Here is a 22,445-nt window from a genome sequence, read left to right on the forward strand (position 1 = left end):
GTGTGTGTGTGTGTGTGTGTGTGTGTGTGTGTGTGTGTGTGTGTGTGTGTACTAGAACCTGAGCACAGAACCCAGCCCAGAAGGGCATCTTGTTGGAGGCTCTTCAGTACACACTATTTCCTTAGGTGGTTACCCAAGAGGTTCTGCACCTGGTGACCCTCCTGGAGGACACAGAGTTTCTGTGACAAGCTGCCCTATGAACTCAGACATGGCGAGGCTACAGAGTCATAATCATGGGCTAAGCGCTCTCTATCTTCTACTTTGTTACTTCCATAGAAGAGGCATTTCTATACCAAACACAAGGAATATTTCTGTAGCCATGGCTATCCCAGAACTCACTATGTAGAGGAGGCTGGCCTTGAACTCACACAGATCCATCTGCCTCTCAAGATGTGTGCCACTACAAATAGCTGGAAAAATCACATTTTTAATGGTAAAATAGCAGACTTGCTTTAGGCAGCCTCAGACCTAGTTCCTGGATGCTTTAGGTCAACTCTTTCTGCTTAGCTCATCACCTTCAAAAAATGACAGGGACTGAGGCCCCCAGCACATCGGGCTGTCTTGTCTGGCTTCAATGGAAGAGGACGCATCTAACCCTGCAGAGACCTGATGTGCCAGGGTGGGGAGATAAAGGAGGGCCTGTCCTCTCAGAGGAGGACTCTGTGAGGGAGGACTGGGAGGGGGGGTGTAAATAATTAATTTGGGATGTAAATAAATAGATAAATTAATTTTAAAAATTACGATACCTAATACATACAATGAAACTGGTAGGATTCGGTTTCAATAACCCAGTTTAAAACTTAAAAACAATAAACTAGAAATTAAACAAGAAAAAAAAAATGGTGGGGAAAGTTCTGTTCTCAGACCCTGTGTATTAAAGTGATTTCCTGAAGCCAGAAGCTGAAATCCACAGTGAAGCAGTCACTATCATTAAACAAAACACACCCCACACTGCTGCTCTGCCAGCTGATGGCCCAATCAACATATGCAAAAAGGAAGCCAGATTACAAAGAACAATGAAACTCAGACCTCCAGCAAGAAACTCAGAATGCAGAGGGGAACTCTGTATCTAAATGATGCTAAGTAATAGGCTGCTGGTACCCTCTTCCTTCAGGCTCCTCAGGTCAGTGTGACAGGGGCCTCAGGCCTAGGCAGTGAGGCACAGTCTACCAAGGACTTTCAAGTAGGAAGAGCAATCCAGCCTGAGCAAGCCAGATGCCCCTCCTTCCAGTACTCTGGGCTCTGGAGCCACCAGTCTTGTAAAGGGTTTGTGACTGAGATTGGACCTCAAGAAAGAAAAGGACCCAGAAATCTCTGGTTTGAACCTTGATGATGCTAGGTTTCCCTACAACAGACCAGGAAGGATGACTGATGGCCAACCACATTTTAGCTTTTGAAACTCCCACTGATCTGTCTTTGCTACACTCAAGGCTCAAAGGGTGTGCCAGGTTCAGCAGGATGCCCTGCTGATACTTCTCTCCTCACTTAACAGGTCCTGAAAGACAGCTAGGCTGGGGAGATCTATGTTTCCACTCCCTCCAAAGCACAGGCAGGTCTGAGGTAAGGAGTCCTGCCACAGGCACTCCACCCTGTCACCCAGTACTGTGGAGCTCAGACACTCCTGGTTCCTAGATGCCATCTGGAATCCTGCTCAGCAAATCCTCCCCAACTCTTCCTCTCATGGTCCTCCCAAGCCAGCAGGACTGCAGTGCTTTAAAACAAAATGTCCCTTTTCCTGGGGTAAAAGAACAAATCAGAAGGAAGAAATCCACACCCTGACAGCTCAGGATAGAATCAGACTCCACAGGAGAGGGCATCTAAACCGTATGGGACCCGTGAAGCCCTGTCTCCCCAGGCACCTGGCCAGTACGAGCAAGAAGATCCACAAAGGAACTCGGGAACAGCTTGCACAAAGCCCAAGACACCCAAATCCCAAAGCATTCCCACGTCTCGTTTTAACACTCTGAATTTCCGCTCTGATCAAGAATGGCTCACTTTCAGTTTGCTGTGAAAATGAGAAAATACCTAAGTTTCCTTCATTTTAAATTACTCCTCCTAGAGCCTGCTACACTAAGCCCCCACGATAACATGAAGCCTCTCGTGGGAATGACAGGAGGCTCCCTGGCTGGTTGGTCTGCTGGGATAGTGTGCACCCAGGGTCACCCCCGTGTGGCCACACGTCTCTTGCTGCCAACAGCACATTCCTTGTGGGCTGGAAAACTTCTAGCACTTCAGGTCCCACTAACGACAGAGCTATGTGTGACAGCCTGTCAGGAGGAAAAGGGGTGGCAGGCTGGTGCTCAACATGAAGTGTCAGCTCTTACAGTTGCCATGACTCGGAAAGCTTCAGCTTAAATGTGTCACAGCACAAAGTTCCCATCCTACAGAGCCTTGCCAGCCAGGAAGCTAATGACTGCTTAGGAAATACAGAGGGGAGGGGGGGCGAGTGAGGTCTGAAGGAGACATGACCTTTCCCAATTAGGAAGATACCAAAGCCGGGGAGTCCTGTCCCATACAGGGAGGAGGAGTCTCTGCCTCCTCATCACTGGGAAGTTTTGATTGAGTTGTGGCATGGAGAACACACTCTCTACCCTCAGATGAGCAACAAGGCTGGTTAAAATCAGCCATGTCCAGGAGAGCCCTTATGGACAAAGTCACATATTATGACATGCCTGGCTGCTTCCATGTGTGCAGGTTGGGTTCTATGAATAACATGGGGCTCTGAGTCAAGTGACTCATCAATGGAGTCAGCTAGAACTGGGGACCCACTAGAATGTATAGCTCATGCTCAATAACCAACACGTTGGCGTGGGCTCCCTCGAACAGCAACACTGTTAGACTGTGTTCATAGCAGTACCCTCCACGGCCTTTACTGGTCCATCTCCAGCAGTATGCCAAGATGGAAGATGCCTGCTGTGCATAGGAGCACAGCTTTGGGGAGCCTTGCAGATAACTTCTGATGTCTGATATGGGGGGTACTAGAAGTCACTTGGCAACCTTCCTCTCCCTTCTGCAACCTCTGCTAGATGCCCACTCCCCAGCACTCCCAAGTTCTATAAAACCAGTAAGTCCTTTAGGCCATGAAGGTCTGACCAAACTTGATATATTGTCTGAAGCCATACCTTCAGGGACCTCTGCCCTCTTCTACTGTGTTTAGACGATTCTTGCGCCACTTAGTCATGCCTTCCATAGACTCTAGGCAAGGACCTCTCCCACAACCTAGGAATATCCAGGGTATATGGTCCTGTTAGTATTCAGTCCAAGGACCTCAGTCCAGCACATAAGGCCTGCCCATGTCTGAGCAGTCCAAGCCACTAGCTAGCTCCTCTCTCTCCCAACTCACCAAAGCAAATTACCACTCAGGTCACAGAGTTCAGTGGCAGGCTTCTCTTATATACAGACCCCAGTTCTCAAAAAACGGCTGCCCGTGAGGCATCTCCTATCCCTCTCTCCCTCCCACTAATGGTGAGTGAACTGCATGCTAACCATCAACAAAATCACTAAACCTTCCTGAATTTCCTCCATTCCTGGTGGAAAGATCTGATGTCCCTGATGCAAAGCCACTGGATGCCACCCACATCCCTAGTACATGAGCCAGTATTATTAGTAGAATTAAGTCCCCCTTGCCCTTAAAAACTAACTTCTCAATGGTTCTATAGCAGAGGATTCTGGGAGTAGAACCTAAAATAATTTATGACTTGGGATCCTAAATGGAAGAGACTGGTTTCTAGACATTCTCAGTGGCTATGACCATACTAGGCCTTGACAGGCCCACCTCAGTCTTTGAGGGATAGCCACCACCCTGCCCTAAGTCCATCCTGCTTCAGAAACACACTCACTGCCAAGCGATTAACCCAAGGCTCCAGTCACACAGCCAGGGATTTTATGTTCTAAATTAGTTACATTATACCCAGAGCCTATCAGTGGTTTGATAACTTGAACATATAATTCCATACCTTTTGCTCTTTAAACAATAATTCAGTCTAATCCTGCCACTGAAGCCAAGATTCCCACACTGAACGTGCACTTTCTGTTTGATTAAACACTAATAAATGCAAGAATAAAACCCCACTCTTTTATCTTACAGTAAATTCTTCAAAGACCATACACTCTAACAATTAATTTCTTCTCTAGAGAAAGAGACAGGTCCTTCCTCTCTCAGACAGCTTCACAGTCTAAAATCTTAATTACAACCGTTAAATGCAATTTATTGTAGTTCAGGGTTTACAGAGAAATGACATCATAGCATGGGTTCTTGGGTTCCTGAAGTGACCCATCAGTCAACAGGCCTCCGGTGAGGTGCTCTAGACAATCCTTGGTGGACAGAAAGAAAAACCATAGTCCTTCTCACTGCTAAGAAACCTGTGCAGAGTGTTAACCCTCACCAAAGTATGAGTCACCACCATGCAAACAGATCTTATACAAAGAGATACATATAAAACCCTTAGCATTTTTCCATGTGTATTTAATATGTTAAAATTTATAAAGTATTTTGAGATTTCTTGCATAAAATAGAACATATGTGGGGAAAAGAGCTGTCAGAAAAAGAAGGTACATGTCACAGGACAAGAAATGTTGGGTTTCCACCATCACAGAATATGAAGCCATATCATGGACACTGGATGCGTAACCAAACGCAACTTATATGTTCCTAACACTCACAGGGGCATCCAGTGTGGCCTGTCACAAACCCACCCACAGCCATCAAGAGTGTCCTTCTATTTGGGTCTCCCCAATTAAGATTACCAAGAGGTTAGATATCTCCCAAAACAATAGGCAATAAATAAATGTTCCAGAACCACACACCAACTACAACTCTCTTAGGGTTTCATTCTCTCTACAGGTGACAACGACATAATCCATCCTGTTTGAAGGCTGGAAAACTTGAAGATTTTATTCAGTGAACAGACCTCAGCTGTATGGAAAAGTGCATTTACCTAGAGTAACAGTGGACATCTAGGCATGGACAGAAACAAGACTAAGCCAGGCCTCAGAAGATTTTTGAGCTCAGAATGGCCTGTCTGATCACCCTGAGCATATGTAGTACATTTCCTCCAGTAACAGGGATACTGTAGGGAGCGACGAGGCGAGAATGAGAAGGCATCCAGAAGCCCTCCTCGTGGAGTAACCAATCACAGACTTTCTGCCAGTGAGTCTGCTACCCAATATACACAGCGTATCTTCCTAAATCCCTTCTACGACTCTGTCCTGAACTGTCCTTTCTGTCCCTCAGCCACTACAGGAAGCCAAAAGACAGAGAGAAACCAATCCCAGTCCTTTCTCAGGCTTTGGTAGACTGCTAAGTAAAAGTCCAAGTCAAGAGCTGACCAGACTCAGGAAAGTTTGTGCATCTAGCTATCTTTGAGTGGGATGGGCCACTCTCTGTGTCCTTTAAAAAAAAAAAAATCCCAGGGAACGAAGCTCATAATGTACCAAGCTTTTCTCCAGCTTCTGGAGGGGGCAGTCCAGGATCAAGCCCAGAGTTAAGGATCTGCAAGCCTGGGGACTTGAGGACTGTCGAGGGCCCATTTTCATTCCTGCCCTTTTTCACTGTGCCCTCACATGTGAGAAGGAGATCTTCTTTAGGGATTCTTTCATATGTGCACTAACCCCCTTCCTGAGGGCAGCAGTTTGTAGCCCATCACCTCCCAAAGACCCCACATCAAATCTGTCACTTTAGATGTTCTCTTTTAACATCTGAACCCAGGGGGACCCCAACACTCAGACTGACATACACGTCGTCAGCAAACAGAATGGAGCTAAAAGATTAGATGAGGAGGGGGTTTAGGGCTTTAAATGGAAAAAAATGATGTTTAATGTAGAAAAATCACTGTGTTCTCTAAAGTTATTTGATTTAAGATATTTGCTATTTATGTGAGAAAGGTATGCGTAAAACCCATATCTATACGCAGAATCTACGTAGTAATAAAAACAGAGACCAACCTGTAACTGATTTATTGGCAAATGACACAATGACTAAAATATTGTGCAAATATTTTTTCTTGGAAATAGGGATTATTACAAAATTATCTGTAAGCTATACCCCGTCTTGGTTCACATAATTGAGTAATGTAATTACTTCTCCCTCACACTAACCTATCCTCACTATCATGAAGGAAACCTCAATAGTATATTTCAAAAGCTAACAAAAATGTACAACTTTGAGGTGGTATGGCTAAATTTAACAATATTTCTATTTCTGTGAAGGTAGAAATCCTTCAAACAATTCACTGACAGAAAACCTCACAGACTTGCAGTGCCAATTTCAAGGATAACGTGAATGAGAAGAATCCAGACTTCAGTGATAAAAAGGGTTTGTAGCTGCCTGCTTCTTTAAACCACTATCCTGTATCCCCCCCCCCCAATAACTATACAGAGGGCCCTGGCACATCAGCTGCAGCAGGGCATAAAGGCACGGGGAAGGCAGAACATGCTCTCCATCTTATCTGGGGGGAGAGTGACAAAAGCCCACGTGCTATTCAGCACGCCAACATTTACAGTCATTTGAGCATACCTTTACAAAGGAGAGACTTTTCAACCCCCGTTGTCTCCATACACTAAACTAGGATACCTTAGAGAAATAGCTACTGAGGGTTCTGTCCCCAGTGCCCTGTAGGGGACCCCTGACCTCAGGGAGTCCCAGTGTCTTCCAGGAGATACCTGTCCTCATGGATCCCCACCTCCAGGGGATGGCTGCCCTTACAGACCCTCATACCCTGAAGGGAATTCCTGCCCTCACAGACTCCCCCCCACCCCACTGTACCCTCCTGGAGGAAGGACTATGCCCTCACAGAGCATCCACTCCAGGGATGAAGTAGGGGTTCATCCACCTACCCTGTCCAAGAGACTTCCATGGTACCTGACAGGTGCTAACCATAATGTCCATTAGATACAATTTCCTGGACATGTCTGCAACTTCAAGATAGGAAATACAAATTTTATCATGACAAAATCAGCGCGCACACACACACACGCTAACCATTTTGTACATACACTAATTCAGGAGTATTAAACAAACTCAGCACATATGGTCATCATATGTCCATGCTCCAAACTTGTTCATCACCTCCAGGAGATGCCATATTTCCTTGACACAACAGGCAGCTCCTAGCCCTGGGAACCACCATCCCAACTCTCTAACTTCGCATGCACTGGGAGCCTCATGTAAGAGGACTCTTATAGCAAACACATGCCTTTTATGTCTGGCTTTTTCACTAAGCAGGATATCTCCTGGGTTCACCCATGCTGTAATGTCTGACTCTAATATTTAAGGCTGAAGACCATCCGTTCACATAGACATGGCACACTTGGGTTAACTACCAAGGAGTGGGTGCTTTTGCCTCTGGCTGAAGTAGACAGAACTGTTAGGAACAGACACTTGTTGGAGATGCTTTTTTCAGTTCTGTCTATCATACTCCCCAAATCTCAATAACCACATGTAATTTCCCTAAGAACTACCCACTAGCCTATGCTTTTCATAAGCCACAGAGCTTCTCTGAAGGCCATTTGCATGCACCATCTCACAGGTGTTCTGTGGCAGGACAAAACTCTGCCACAGAACACCACAATGGCGCAGTAATGGACTTCCTCCACCTTCCCACACACCTTCTCCTGCTCCTGAGTGTAGGCAAAGGAAGAAGGCTCAAATGAGATTCCCTCCCACACTGTCCATGCTCCCACACACCAGGTCCAGCGCACTCCCTGAGATGTGTGTTGTGCAGAGTGGGAGAGAAACAGGATATGCTGACATCACTCACAGGATTTCAGGAGAAGAGTGGGTCTACCCTAACCAACCTGGAACTAAAAGAGCTAGCTGCCATCATGGCGCCCTGCTTTCTCCTTTGATTAAAAGAAAACGTCAACAGATGCAGTACAGGAGGGGCAAGGCAACATTAATGTGCCAGGCAAACAAAAAGAGAGAGGCCCAATGAAGCGGTAGCCAAGGTACACTGTGCGCAGGAGTGTGGGCAGATGCAATTTTGAGTATGGTCTCTGGGGGCAGACACTGCCATGAGTGTCATGTGAACAATGGCAGCACACTGTGGGAACGCAATAAAAATTAAACCATCGAGAGAGGGAACCTTATCCCATAGCTTAAAGCGATACCTATTCCAGACACTTTTGTGTAGCAGTAATAAACATCTCATACAGGAAAGCAAAAAACTTCAACACAACAAGAAAAAAATAAACAGTAGCCTTGTAAAGCCAAATGACAGACAAGAACTCGTGGCTTCACACAAGTAAACTTGCACAACTGCCTCAGGCTCTAACCCCTCAGACCTGCTTTTTGGAAATAATTGCCCAAATGGTTTTATTTTAGCGATTACTTTGTTCACATAAGTAAGAAGTATCCAGATTCTATCTTCATGACAGAAGCACACTGAGAAGCTGCTACCATTCATTCTGACATAAGTGACCTGCCCCTCTGAGAGCCCCAAACCTGATCCTCACCTCCCACACATCAGAGTTTTGCCTGAAGGTCACCTGATAGGTGACTGTCACTGACTTCCTTTCTTGTATCGTGCTCCCTGCCTTCCTCCACCTGCCAGCCTATACTCACTGCCCCTTGGGCCCAGCCACTACACAGGAATCTACAGTTACCACATGGTTTAGTCTACCAGAATTGTATCCTGCTGCTGTGATAAACACCAGGACCAGAAGCAACCTGGGGCATGAAAAGTTTATTTGGCTTACACATCCAGGTCAAAGTCCATCAGCTGTGGGAAGTCAGGGCACGAACTGAAACATACAGGTATTCTCCAGCTTGCTCAGCTAGCTTTCTCACGAAGCCCAGACTCACCTATGCAAAGGAGAGCACTCCCACCCAACACACCACGGCAGAATGAGTCCTTCCACATCAATAACCAATCAGGACAACTCTTCAAGTGTAGCTCCCCACTCAAGTGATTCTAAGTAAAGGAAATTTGTTATCTAAAGCCAACTATCATACCATGCACGGGGCTGCTGCCTGCTGCTCTGCCGTTTCTGAAAGCCGAAGAGGACATGGCTGTGAGAGTCACTTGGAAGATTCTTTTGAACTAGTTGTTTTCCCCATTGCTGTGAGACTTGACAGGGGTGACTTAAGGAAGGCTGTGTTTATTTTGGCTCACAGTTTGAAGTGGCGCAGTCAGTCATGGTGGGGAAGTATGTTGGCAGGAACTTGACACACCAGGTCATACTGTATCCACAAGCAGGACACTCACCTCTCTTTATTCAGTCTGGGACTTCATCCCATAAGGAAGATGACACACGCACACACACACACACAGGCTGCCACCTTAACCAATATAATCTGGAAAATCTCACACACATACCCAGCAGTGTGTCTCACAGATGGTTCTAGATCCTGTCTAGTTGACAGTCAATACTAATATCACACCTTCTTCACTGAAAATCTGAGACCCAACCCCATGGCATTTTGCCAGGAGAATCTATTACCACCCACAGCTCTGGTGCAGACAGAATCAGAATAAAACCTAGACATTCCGCCTATGAGAAGGCAGTCTTAGTGAGAGAAGACTTCTAAAAAAACAAATACTTCATACAACTTCTAGAAGGCACTCTGACCCTGCAAAGGACTTAATATCCCACCCCGAATCTAGTGACCTAGTAAATGCTTCATCTCAATTCAAACCCTAAAACACAGTAAGAATGTAAAGAAGAGCTTTAGAATGTTTCCCGGCTCCTCAGGTTTCATAGATAAAATGTATTGAAAGCAGATCCATATTTATTTGGGGGAACTGAAAGGTTTCTCCATCTCACAGGAAACTAACACAATCAGAGCACTAGCAAACACAGCAGTGCGTAAAGAAATACAGTGTGAGGCTGGACAATAAAGAGTTGCACAAAAACCATTTGTCATTTTGGCCCACTCACCAGAGGCTCTGTGAGCCTGCTTCCAACAGCTCAGGTCATAAATCCCCATCCTGGGCCCACTCACAGGACTCTCTTCCCCTGGTACCAGAACATAAGACTTTCTTGTTACTGAAAAACTGGAAAGTTTCATGTATATGCCCACATTCTCAGCTCAGCAGGACTGCCCCCCCAACCCCAACTTCAGACAACAAAATTGGTTTCCTCCATCAGGGCCTTGCCTTTTCTTTTCCTTCCTTCCTTCCTTCCTTCCTTCTTTCCTTCCTTCCTTCCTTCCTTCCTTCCTTCCTTCCTTCCTTCCTTCCTTCCTTCCTTCCTTCTTTCCTCCCTTTTCTTTCTTTTTTCCCCCCAGGATCCAGGCCCAGGCTCAGTAACCAACTTCAGAGTAGTTTGAGATTGCGATATTCCATGCAGCCCAGAACCTGACTAAAAACACTGTGGCCCAGCCACAAAACAAGACCTGATGCTTCTAGTTACCTTCATCCATAGACATGATGCCTGACTTTACACTGACTGGAGAGGATAAGTTAAATCAACACTAGCAGGATGGAAAACAAAACCAAGTATGATACCCTCTGCCTATAAGAAATTAAACCATGTAGTAATGGATGAGAACAAATATGGTTGCCTGCCTGATAACCATATTCATAGCTCTACGATAACCAAGACCCATCTCACCTGTCCATACTGGCTCTTCCCCTCCCCATGTACCCTCCTGTCCTCTGCCCCCCAACTCCATGTCCTCACTGGCTCTTTCCATCTTTTCCTCCCAAGTCTCTTCTCAGGCTCTGTCTTGCCTAATCCTCAGTTTCACCTAGTTCTCCACCGTAAACCACCAAGCATTACAGTATTTAGAATACATATTTTAGAGAGATTATAGATGCTTGGAGATCCCAAACAGCAGAGGCATGGCCACATGGCCACTGAATAGCAGAGAGGAGAATGGAGTCCTATCCAGGTCCTTGTGAGAGGATGCTCATCAGCACATGCTGAGATGGCTTTAGTAGTTACCATCTCATCTACTACTGAATCGCCCATTAAAGGTCCAAAGAAACATGTTTCAAGAAGATTACACAGGAAAACTCGATATCCAAACTCAAAGACCAACAACCGTGGGGGAGTGGCGGTGGTTCAACAATGATTTGAGTTTAAGAGAAGGTAGATAAGAGAAAAGTAAAAGAACAAACAATAAAAGCAAAAAGCAAACCAGGGACCACACAGTTCTGCAAGGACTCGACTCATGGAGACAGAGCAAGAGAAACTGCCAGGGCTGGCTAGGGTCTGGCAGCAAGTCTAAGGCAGTCAGAGGGCTAATCAGGAGAATAAAGGCTATGTGAGACTTCAGTGATCAACAGGAGCTCTGAGACCCACTGGATGCTTATTTAACCTGACCTAAGTAGCTAAAAAGGAATGAGAGGCAGAATTTTCAAAAAAGCCACAAGACTGTAAAACTCTTTTGCGGGGGAACAAGGGGGCAGAAGAAAGATGAATCAAAGATGGCCCTAGAAAAATCCTTCCTGTGAAGGTGTGTTGCAGCTGACAAAGCAGGACAGGCAAGGAGACAGAGGTGGGAATGGGTCAGGGGGACACTGAGCCTTGAACACATACAGAATGAATGGTTTCAATCATAGCTTGCTGACATCTGGGACCAGATGATTTTCTGCCCAAGCTGAGGGGTGAGGCAAGTTGTCTTATGCATAGTTGGTGTTTACTGGCATCCTGGCCTCTACCCACTGAATGTCAAAAGCAATCCCTCAAACAGTATAGCTAAAACATCCCCAATGAAAACAAATCTAGGCCATCTGGGAACCATTAGTCTCCTGAAGAGACTCTGCAAACGGAGACAACAGGAACTAAGGCACAACAATGAGGTGGGCACACTTTGCTAAGCCTTCTGGGTATTTCATGAAATCCAACGGGGTTGGGTGCTCAGAGGTACACTGAAAGAACAGCTAGTCTGGGACAGTCACATTTCTTGCTATACTTATAAAAATGAATGATTATCCAAATACAATATCCAGTATAATAAAGGAGCTAGAAACACTCGGAAGCAAGATACCATGAGCAAGAACAAGCATAGTGCAGACCTAGAGACTTGATGTTTGGGTTTATCATCTACAGACAAAAAGTAACACTAAACAAATTCTAAAGAAACAGACAGGGCTGGAGGTGAGCTCAGAGTGTGGCTTAGAATGCAGGGAACCCAGCTCAGGCAACTTTAGGTTGACCTCTAGGGCCCTCTGTGGGCAGCTGCAATGGCTGCCAACTCATCAAGGGAGCATCTAGAGAGCAAATGCTGATCTGGTCTCAGCATGGCTGGTGTGGCAGCTCCAGAGTCCTCAACCGGATTATCAGAAATCTGGGGGACTCTCTGATAGTTCTAAAGATTGTGGGAGCCATTGATTGCCATGTAAATGATAGGAATCAGAATGTTCTGGAATATGGAAGAAGATTTGTGTCTAGAAGGTCATCTTGAATTTTTTTTGGGGGGGGGATAGGGGGAGTTGTTTTGTTTTGTTTTGTTTCAAGACCAGTTCTCACTAAACAGCCCTGGCTGTCCTGGAACTCATTTTGTAGACCAGTCTGGTCTCCAACTCACAGAGATCCACCTGCCTCTGCCTCTGCCTCTGCCTCTGCCTCTTGAGCGCTGGGATTAAGGGTGTGAACCACCAGTAAACTGTGAGTTGTTACCTTTTAATGCCTGCAACACATTCCACTCTAAAGTCAACCAGAACCCAAAGCATAGTTCCACCTAAAACATAGTCAGTCACACTTGGCTTCATTGCTTTCATTCACAAGATTTTCCAAGAAAGAAGCCATGAATGTGGGTTAATTGCTGATCTGTTACTATGATAAAACATTTTGACTAGGATACTTAAACAAGAAAGAGGTTACTCTGGCTTATGGTTCCAGTGTGCTAAGGGTCCATCATGGTCGGAGGCATAGCACAAGTGGCAGGCATGATAACAGACACAGAGCTGAGAGTTCACATTTTTCAGGCACAGAAAGCAGAGTACAAACTGGAGATGACTAGAGGCTTTTAATCTCAAACCCTAACTCTAGTGATACACTTTTCCTAGCAAGACTTCACCTCCTAAAACTCCCCAAACAGTGCAACCAACTGGGGACCAAGTATTGAAATACCCAAGCTTGTGGGAAATACTGCCCAAACTCTCCTACTCCAGAATTACAATAACCACCCTCCTTTCCTTCCTTTAAGCTTCTCACTAAGTGGCACATGAATGTCATTTTCAGGGGTGTGAAGCAAAGGTCATAAAACACAACATTATGAAAATGGGGTATTGCATTTGGAGTGGATGAGTTATTTAAAAAGAAGAAGAGGACTCAGGGTCGGGAGAGAAGGAGATGGGGCAAATCTCAGAAGAGTGAAGGAAAGGAACTGGAGACATAAGAGATCAAAATACATTGTACTAAATTAACAGAGTTAATAAAAATATTATTCAGGCTGGACACTGTGTTATATGCCCTGGATTCCAGCACTTAGAAAGCACAGGTAGGTGGATCTCTGTGAGCTTGAGGCCATCCTATTCTATGTAGCAAGTTCAGAGCCAGCCACATAGTAAGACCTTGTCTCAAAAGAAAAAAAACTAAAATAGTTTTAAATGACAATATAAAAAATTTAAAAGGAATAATGAGTTATACCACCAAAAGCCATCTGTCTACTATAAGCAATTCTCTAGCTTACATCCTAAGACAGAGAACAAAACACACTTCCAAAAGTCTTCCTTAAAACTTTGTTTTATTAACTATAATGTTAGTCTTTGATGTTTAAGTAAGTTAATTTTTAAAAAAGGGGTAGGGAGTTGGGATGGGGTGGGATGGAAGGGTCCATTACATTCAGACCAGAAATACTGCCAATAGAAGAGAATGAAACTCCCAAGCCCACTTATCCATCCTAGTTCTACAACTGCTTCTATTTTTTTGTATCAGGAAAACTGAAGCCAGAGCTTCTAAATGAAGGGTAGTGCAACCAGACACAACACAATAAAAGATATTAAAATCCTCAAAACCCTCAAAATGCATCACTGCTGCCAATTATAAGAATCACTTCAACTTAATTTCCAAAGCACACTCACCCTCTGCAGAAAGCCCCTTTTTATATTTCAAAGAATATTACATTAAGGCACTAACTCACCTTCCAGCCATAATATCGCTCTCTCTTATTGCTACACCACATTTCATAGATACTTCTCATCCAGAAGGCACACTAATTCAGGTTAATTTTATTGTATTTTGGTGCTATCTCACATTTGTGTGCAATTACCTTTATCATTTTATTGCCCGGACAGAAAGTAATCAGAACGATTATTTGGAGATGGAGGTTTATAAATTCTAAATCACAGCTGCTGGCACCTCTGATAAAGCAGCAGCTTTATCTCGGGAAGTGGCAGGGATATAAGATAAAGCATCCATCAGTCAAGTGCGGCTGACCCCCAAGTGCATTGCAGAATATCACATGTGCTTCCAGAGAGACTTTCCTGCCTCATCCATCATTCTTCATAATACTAAAATAGCTACACACCTGAAAAACAGAAGCCAGAGGATAATAAAAGAAAAAAAAAACCCCAAGGAGTGTGGGCTAGCTGCTCTCCTGTGAGACTGTAACCCAGGGACTACACACTGGACAGTGGACATAAACAGGATTCCACAGTGACTCCAAATATCTCTATTCAGATCCTCCACCTCTGTTCTAAATACAAATGAAATGTGGAGGAAAGTCACAAAACACAAACTGGCATCTCTAAACTGCATGTATTTTCTGCCTTCTGTGGAGTGGCTGTTCTTCAACTCAGCCATGACTCTGACATACACTGGGCAACACACACAATGACTAAGGCCTGACATTTGGGTCTCTATTTTTTTCACACCAAAGTTATTGCTAGAAAAATAATGAACTCCATGTAGGAGACAAGAGTAAAGGGAAAAAACTAGGACTCAGTGTTCACCTGTATGGTTCATCACAAGTTCAAGGCCAGCCTGGGCTACTTGATAAATTGCAAGCCAGACAGGCTACACAGAAGAGCTGTCTCAAAACACAGTGACAAAATAAAATAAAAACAGTAACAGTTGAATCTCCATGTGTGTTTCCCTCAAGGTTAATTATGCTACAGGGGCTGGCCCCTCTCGGTCACCCATCTTCCCCTGGGACCTCAAAAGCAGATTCCCTTAGGAAGGAGGAGTGACAATCCAGGCTTCGGGCACACACTCTCCACACCCTGCAGTGACTCACTTTTATAAGGCAAGATGTAATAACTGTACAACCAATGTTTCCTTTTCTGTCTCCTCTGTACCCACAAGCAGGCAACCTTGTGGCACTGAGTCATCTGAGGTTGGGGACAGGTTGTACACCATGCTGGTGTTTGGTCCAGGCTTTCTGTGTATTATCTTATCTTACCTCTCACATCTCACCTGATCCAGATCAGTGACTCTGCAGAACAAGCAGAGTGGTCAAGAGTCTTATCCAGGAACATAGCACAGAATGGCAGGTGTGTGGCCGAGGTCAAAGCAGCGCACTCCAGGGCCTGGACTTTGGTTAGCACTCTACTCCAGGCTGAATAGAAGAGACTGGGCTCCTCCATAGTAATAATGCCAATGCAAAGCTACTGGGGTTCCGGACTGACGTCCAGAGCAGGACCTTTGAATCACAGACTAAGTTCCATGTCATCACATGACAAAAGGGTAGAAGAGAGCTTAGAATCAGATCACAGTTCAAAGGCCTGAGAAGACAGGTGAGTGCTTCCTTCCTTTCGGGTGAACCTGGACAGTGGTCCTGGGAAGCTCTAGTTACTCTCCAGTTAAACACTGTGAGTGAGGAGGTAGAGCATGCTCAGAACTTGAGTAGTGAGCATGGACTTCATCAGCACATCGTCACTTGCTAGCCTGTGAGTCACAGAAGAACCCTGACTGTTCACTAAACCAAAACATGAGAACCAAGGAACGGAAAGGGAAGAACCCAGTGAGTGGGGAACAAATAAAGCCAAGAGACAGATAAAGCAGAACAGGCACTGTGGAAACAAAGCTGACACACTGACCCAATGAAGTGGTCACAGATCTTATAATGCTGTAAAGTTCTAGGAGGACATGCCTACAAGGCACCCAACTCCAGGGTGCACAGACCCTCCAGTTCCCAAAGGAGTAAAAAAGAAAACGTTCTCACTTTGAAATTAGTAACAGTCATCTTTGCAGAGACATGGGCTAAACTCCAACCTAGAAAAAGCAAAGAAGCTGTTTCCTACTGGAGGCAAGACACATCTGAGAAAAGTCTGGGAACAAGGGTTGAGAAGGGGCAGCAACTCTGGGCCCATGAGTGTGTGAATCATACCCTAAACCTCATGGCTGCTTCAAGTGAAAGCATGAGAAACTGCCCCAGCCAGCTTCTACTAACAGAGAAGAACAAGAAAGGATGTATATAAAGGATTCAGCCTCAAGGGTTAACACGTTGTCCCTTTATGTACCATCTCGGACTTGGCCACCAGGATGTAACTGACCCAAAGTCAATGGACAAATACAAATGTGTTGTTAGTTTATTTCTGAAGCTATGTATAACCCAGATACTCTGCAAGCCTACTAGGTCTCAATTGATGTGCAAGCTGTCATTGTATTTGGAACCAAGTTAATCAGAGCCAGTGAACTAGTTGGGTAATGTAAGCATCAAAGCCTAATGCATCCTACAGCTAACATATTGAGCACTGATGAAACTGGTCCTTACAATAATGAACTCACGAGAGTGAACTCCAACATGGGGCAGGCCTCCTCAGCACCCTGCTTCCCAGCTACCTGCAGACACCCTCAGACAGCCTCCGAGGCCAGTACAACTTACCAGACTCCACCAAGAACCACCCTCTGAGTAGGAAGGCCAGCAACTCCAAGGTAGGAAAATGGGGACTCTTTTGAGCAAATGTGCCACTGGCAGTCCCCACATGTCTCAAAACCCTGAGAGAAGAGAGAAGTAAAACACTTGCAGCAAAGAATAGCAATCGGAGTTCAGAGCCCTAGAACTGACATAATAAAACCAGATGCAGTGGTGTGGATTTTAGACCCCTATAATAAGAAAACTGCCTGGAAGCTTACAAGCCAGCTAGCCCAGTGCCACAGAGTAGCGCTAGAAAAGACACTGCCTGCCTGGAGCCAAGGAGAAGGAGAAGAAGTGACACCTGAAAACCATCCTCAGACCTCCATACATGCACCATGGCATGGCATGAGCGTCACACACACACACACACACACACACACACACACACACGGCTCAAAACATGTTCAAAGCATTTTTAAAATGCTAAAACTGGAGTCCTTCTCCTTTTTCCAGCCCCAAGAGTTATAATATTGGCCCATTCTTAAAAGGTTTGTGCCAAAAAAGAGGGCAAGAAAAATGAAGCCATGCTTCAGAAAGAATGAATTAGGGAATACCTAACCTATTAATATACTATAAGTGAATTTTCAGGACAATTAACTCCAAATTATTTTTCAACTGTTTCCAGAAGCAAGATCTAGTCATTTCACGAGTGTTCCCACTGATGTGCAATATCCAGTGGATGACGAGTGGTCGGAACTCTGCAGCTGGCAAACTTAGCCGAGTTAAACCTTCCGAGAGCCCCAGGCTGCAGGGAAAGCTTCCACTTGCTATACACTGACCTGACCACACAACATTTGAAAACGCCTCACCGTGAATGCCACGGACATAAGCACAGAGTTTCTGACAAGTAAGGAACAGGCAGGTCTTCAGAGAGGTTTACGGTTATCTAATACATCTTCAATATTTCTATTTCTGACAAAGAGAGCAAACAATCCATGAGTCCTGGGTAGGTGAAAAGGCTCAAATTCTACACATTAGAGGGGATTAAAGGGAAATCAAACAACTGAAGAGAAAAGCTCTAACTTAGAGAATGCAATGGAAAGTAACGATTAGTTTTCCAAGTACAATAACACAGGACTTAGGCCACCTTATTTTCATCTTTTGCATGCAGTATGTGTTTGTGTAGATACAGAAGGGAGAAGCTCACCAGCAGGTACATCTACTTAGGAACACGCCATGAAGTTTATAGTTTACAACAGAAGGATTTTGTTTTCTACTTAGTTTAGTCTAAATGTCAACAGAGGTGTCTTGGAGATTGAAGTCATTCCACCCAAAGTGCCCAGGAAATGCTCACTTTCAAAAGTAGTTTTATCTGCAAGGCTATCTGTAGCTAGTGACCAGAGGACAGTGATTTGTTGATCATTTGAAAGAAGCTGCTACTGAAGGTCATCAGCGCCAGGTTTCCCGCTTGCAGAAGGAAGGACAGACAGGAAGGGCATTAGAAAAAGAGGCATGGGGATGAAGCTGTGGAGGTTACCAGGAATGCAGAGACAGATGCAGAAACAAATGCTCACAGGGCAGTGAGCATGCACATTTCTGAGGAAGGCTAGGAGTACAAGTGTGTCGGCAGCAGCCAGCACACCTCCACCAAAAGGAACCAAAGACAGGAATAGAGAAAGGAAGATAAACTAGTGTGAGCAGTGGTACCTGAGAGATGAAAATCCTAGAAAAGGATGGGTATATCCTAAAGATATAGGATCCAATCTCCCCAGGGAAAAAGTAGACATCACTTGAGTAACAATACAATGACTGATGACACTGGATCAGCTGCTGTAAGTAAATGTCCATGCCTCATACTGGGTAAATGGTTTGTTAAGTGAGTAGAAAAAGAGAGTGTGGCTTTCCTTTAGAACATCTCCAATGAGTAAAGGAAGAGGGAGAGGAAGACATAGAAGCATTTCCTATAGCAGTAACTGCTGGAGGAAGGAGGTGTCATGGTGGCCAAAATTACTGGGTGATCTCCTGGGGAAAACTAAGATGGTCTCAAAATGTCTCCCCGAAAGACACTCATTAAGCAGCAAGGGGAAACAGTGACTTACTAATTGAAAGGGGAAAGTAGTTAGAGGGCTTCAGCTATGCCTCAGTGTGGTAAAGCCCTTGCTCTGTGGGTAATGTGTTCCTGCATAAACATAAGGACCTGACTTTGCATCCCCAACACCCCTGTTAAGAGCAAGGTGTGGTGGCTTAAAACTTAAGTCCAGTGCTAGGGGACAAGGACAGGCAGATTCCAGGGGCTTGCTGGTGAATCAATCTAGGTAAAACAGTAAATTTCAGGTTCATCAAGAGACACTGTCACAATAATAATAATAATAATAATAATAATAATAATTTAGAGAGGGATAGAAGACTCCCGATATAAACTCCTGAGCTCATGCATATACACAGGCAGATGTATCTGCAAGCACATGTACACACATATACATATACAACACACACAAACACATACATATACAGTCACACACATATTCAAGTCTGGTTTGAGTAGTTTGTTGTTTTGGTTTGTTTTGTCTTTGAGACAGGGTCTCATGTACCCCTGGCTGCTCTGAACTTACTATGTAGAACAAGCTGGCTTTGAACTCATAGAGACCTACCTCTTTCCCCCTACCACTACCTAACCTAACACACATTTTTTAAGCAAACAAGCATGCAAGGTTTCTGCTTACCTAAGGTTTCAAGGTGACCAGTAGCAGTAAGCATCTGATAGACACATGTACTTTGTGAGAGGCATCCCAGAGCATACTGTAAGCAAGCTGCACCTCTACATCCAAACTACAAACTCTAATAGGACACACTAATAACCTTGGTGAGGCTAAGCTAAAAAAACAAAACAAAACAAAAACCCACTAGAGCTCTTCAGCGTGGTCCAGGTTGAGAAAGGGGAACCTGCACAAGCCAGGCACCTCAGCTCATTCAGTAGGCTAAGACACATACCTCAGATACAGAAGAGAGACAAATAACAAAGATTCACTCGAAGTCTAAGATCACACTTGGAGAAGGGATGTCTGGCAAAAACTCACATCCTGGCTTGTAGCTGGCACATACTTACCAAGTCCTCACACCATTCAGGGAATAACCAGCTCTCTTGAGTCCATTTTATTAGCACCACCCACTCCATGGCACTACCCTCATTTCTAATCATCATCCTTCCATACCCTCATCATCTTTCCAATGCTTCCACCTTCTAATCCCATGACCCTGGGAGGGGAAGGGAAACCATCACAGGAGAGGAAACAAAGCAGTCACCACAGCAGTAATTGTTCAGGCCTGACCATGGTAATACTGAGAAGAGAGTAACTAGAAATCTAAAGACTTTCTGAGCCTCAGGTACAATGTTCCTGAAAGCCCCAAACTATCTTGAGATAAAAAGAGAAAGAAGAAAGTGAGAACAGATAAAGGAAAAAGAATCCATTGTCGTCCATACATGCTGCATCCGTTCTGACCCCAGAGACTGGCTGTGCGATAGCAGAAAGGGGAACATGTGACAGATAAAGAAAATGCAGGCTACTCTAGTCCTCTCACTGTGGACCAATCCAGCATGGAGGATGGAGCTGGGATCAACTCTCAGGAAGGGCCACCGAGGCCCTGGAAGCAGAGCCATCACCCTGCATATTGCTTCCAAAACAGGTTGTGTGGAGCTGGGGGTGTGGGCTGTGGCTGGGAAATAAAAAGGTTAAACAGATCATAAATTAAGATTAGTGTCAGCTGGCCAGCAGCTTTAGATCTCATTATAAATTAGATCAAGAAACGCAGCTCCCCATTACCTTCAGAAACCAATCCCATTATCTGCTCCACAGCACCCACCCCAAAAGGCTTCTCATGAAAAAAATACAGCAAGACCCCTTTTACAGTTTACTAACTAAGAGGAAAAGGTAAAGCTTGTGTCTATTTAGAAGAGCTCCCAGCGTTACCTATACTTTCTCTAGACCAGGTATGGTTTGTCCCTCTAGCTTCATCAGATTCTGTCCATCTGTACAAGCTCAGGGGACAGAACCTGAGGAGATTTTGTCCCAGCTGTGCCTACCCTGAGCAGGTTCTGGGTCGGGGCACGTAGAGCAGATGGGAATCCCGAGCAGAGACAGCAGCCAGTATTTTATTTAGACATTTTTATAAGGAAGCCAGCGGTGGCAAGCACTGTGAGGATAGCTACACAAATTCTGATTTTACTAAAATGTTATGTCCCTGGAGTCCAGGTATTAATCTTGTTATGAAAGTAGTCCTCCTCTTGCTGGCCATTCATTAAACTTTCATAAATTTTAAAATGTACTTATTTTTATTGGATCTTATGGAAAAGGCAAACAGAGAGTACAGGGATGAGAGGCAGGAGGCCAATCAGCTTTGGAGAGGCAGACCACAAGAACACGGGCTTATAACAAAAAACAAAAAAAAAAATTTCCTAGTGTTGGGACTTCCTTAAATGTTCCTAAAATAGTTTTCAGGGTGTCATAGTGCTTGGTCTCAAAAACGGACTCTAGTCTGTTTTCTTTTTAGAATGAGGACACCATGAGACATGTTCTAGCTGGGCTGCCTTGTCCTGCCTCAGTAGGAGAGGATGAACCTAGCCCAACAGAGACTTGATGTGCCAGGGTTGGGGGGATACTCAGGGAGACCCCTGCCCACTCAGAAGAAAAGGGGAAGGAGGAGGGGGAAGGATTGTAGAAGGGAGTGACTGGGAGAGGGGCAGTGAGCAGGATATAAAGTGAATAAATAAAAAAATAATTAATTAATTAATTAATTTAAAAAAGATTAAGGACAAATTAAAACACAGACCCAAAACAGCAAATATGAGAAGCTGCCCACTGCTGTGCTTCTCTGAAGACAACTGTGCATGGGGAGGGCTGCAGTGCCCACTCCCAGCCCACAGGGGACCCCAGGAGAGCCTGCGGCCATATCAATCTTGTCAGCTGAAAGCCATCATCCTCAGCCCACTGGATACTGTGGAGGACATGGAGCCCCGGCCTCTGGGCGCTCTGGGAATGGCCTGGCATCTTCTGCTGCTGACCCAATACAGGGCTATTTCTGCAGGAACTTACACACCGGTGTCATTTCAGATGTGTAAAGAAAGAAGCTGGTGAGAAGAGATAAGCCCACCACAAGCCAAATTCCATATGCATTTGACAGGGAGAGCATACCCGAGTCGTTGTTCCTCGAACTGCCTGTGTGACACCGAGAAAGGCTGATTATATAAGTGGGAGCAGAATTTTGGAGTAAGGCCTATCAAGAGAGATGAGAGCTCTGTTTCTCTACAAGCAGGCACAAATGCAAAAGTTCGGGAGTGCATCTATCAACCACATATGTCAAGGCCAGCAGATGAAACATGCAGGCTGTCTCTTACCACTTAGCCTGTAAAAGCTTCAGCTCCATGGGAAAAGAAAAAAAAAGCACTGAACTTTAATAAGCACTCTATTTAACAAATAAAACCAAACACCTAATTACCAAGCAACCATTTATAGTTTCTAAAATAACTTAACCCAGTTTTACAAAGCAGATATTTTAAGACTCAAAGAAAAGTCTTTGTCAATGGTAGCATCTGGTACTGCTTTAATCCTTCGTAGACTTAGAGGATCCTGGATTCTGGATTTGAAATCACCTTCCTCCTACTACATAGAAACCAGTTTCATTTACAAACTAAAAAAGGAAAGCATGATCATAACATTAAAACTATTTTGACAAAACAGCAACAACAACAAAAAACCCAAAA

General features: G+C 44.7%; 1 protein-coding gene across 6 annotated transcripts in view; it reads right to left on the reverse strand.

Moving 5' to 3' along the window:
* The window catches only part of Mgmt (O-6-methylguanine-DNA methyltransferase), a 225,808-nt gene that overhangs the window by 175,870 nt on the left and 27,493 nt on the right, over positions 1 to 22,445 (reverse strand). Inside the window, exon 2 of one of the 6 annotated variants that reach the window (XM_028780232.1) lies at positions 16,715 to 16,827. The exons of 4 other annotated variants lie outside the window; for them this stretch is intronic. In XM_028780232.1, coding sequence (XP_028636065.1) covers positions 16,715 to 16,816 — 102 coding nt within the window. In that variant the 5' untranslated portion in view covers positions 16,817 to 16,827. Of the gene's footprint in view, positions 1 to 16,714; positions 16,828 to 22,445 lie in introns of those variants that run through there. One more of the 6 variants, XM_028780234.1, reaches the window with a different exon arrangement.

Source organism: Grammomys surdaster, unplaced genomic scaffold (genome assembly GCF_004785775.1).
Source record: "Grammomys surdaster isolate TR1022 unplaced genomic scaffold, NIH_TR_1.0 366, whole genome shotgun sequence".
Classification (NCBI taxonomy): Eukaryota; Metazoa; Chordata; class Mammalia; order Rodentia; family Muridae; genus Grammomys; species Grammomys surdaster.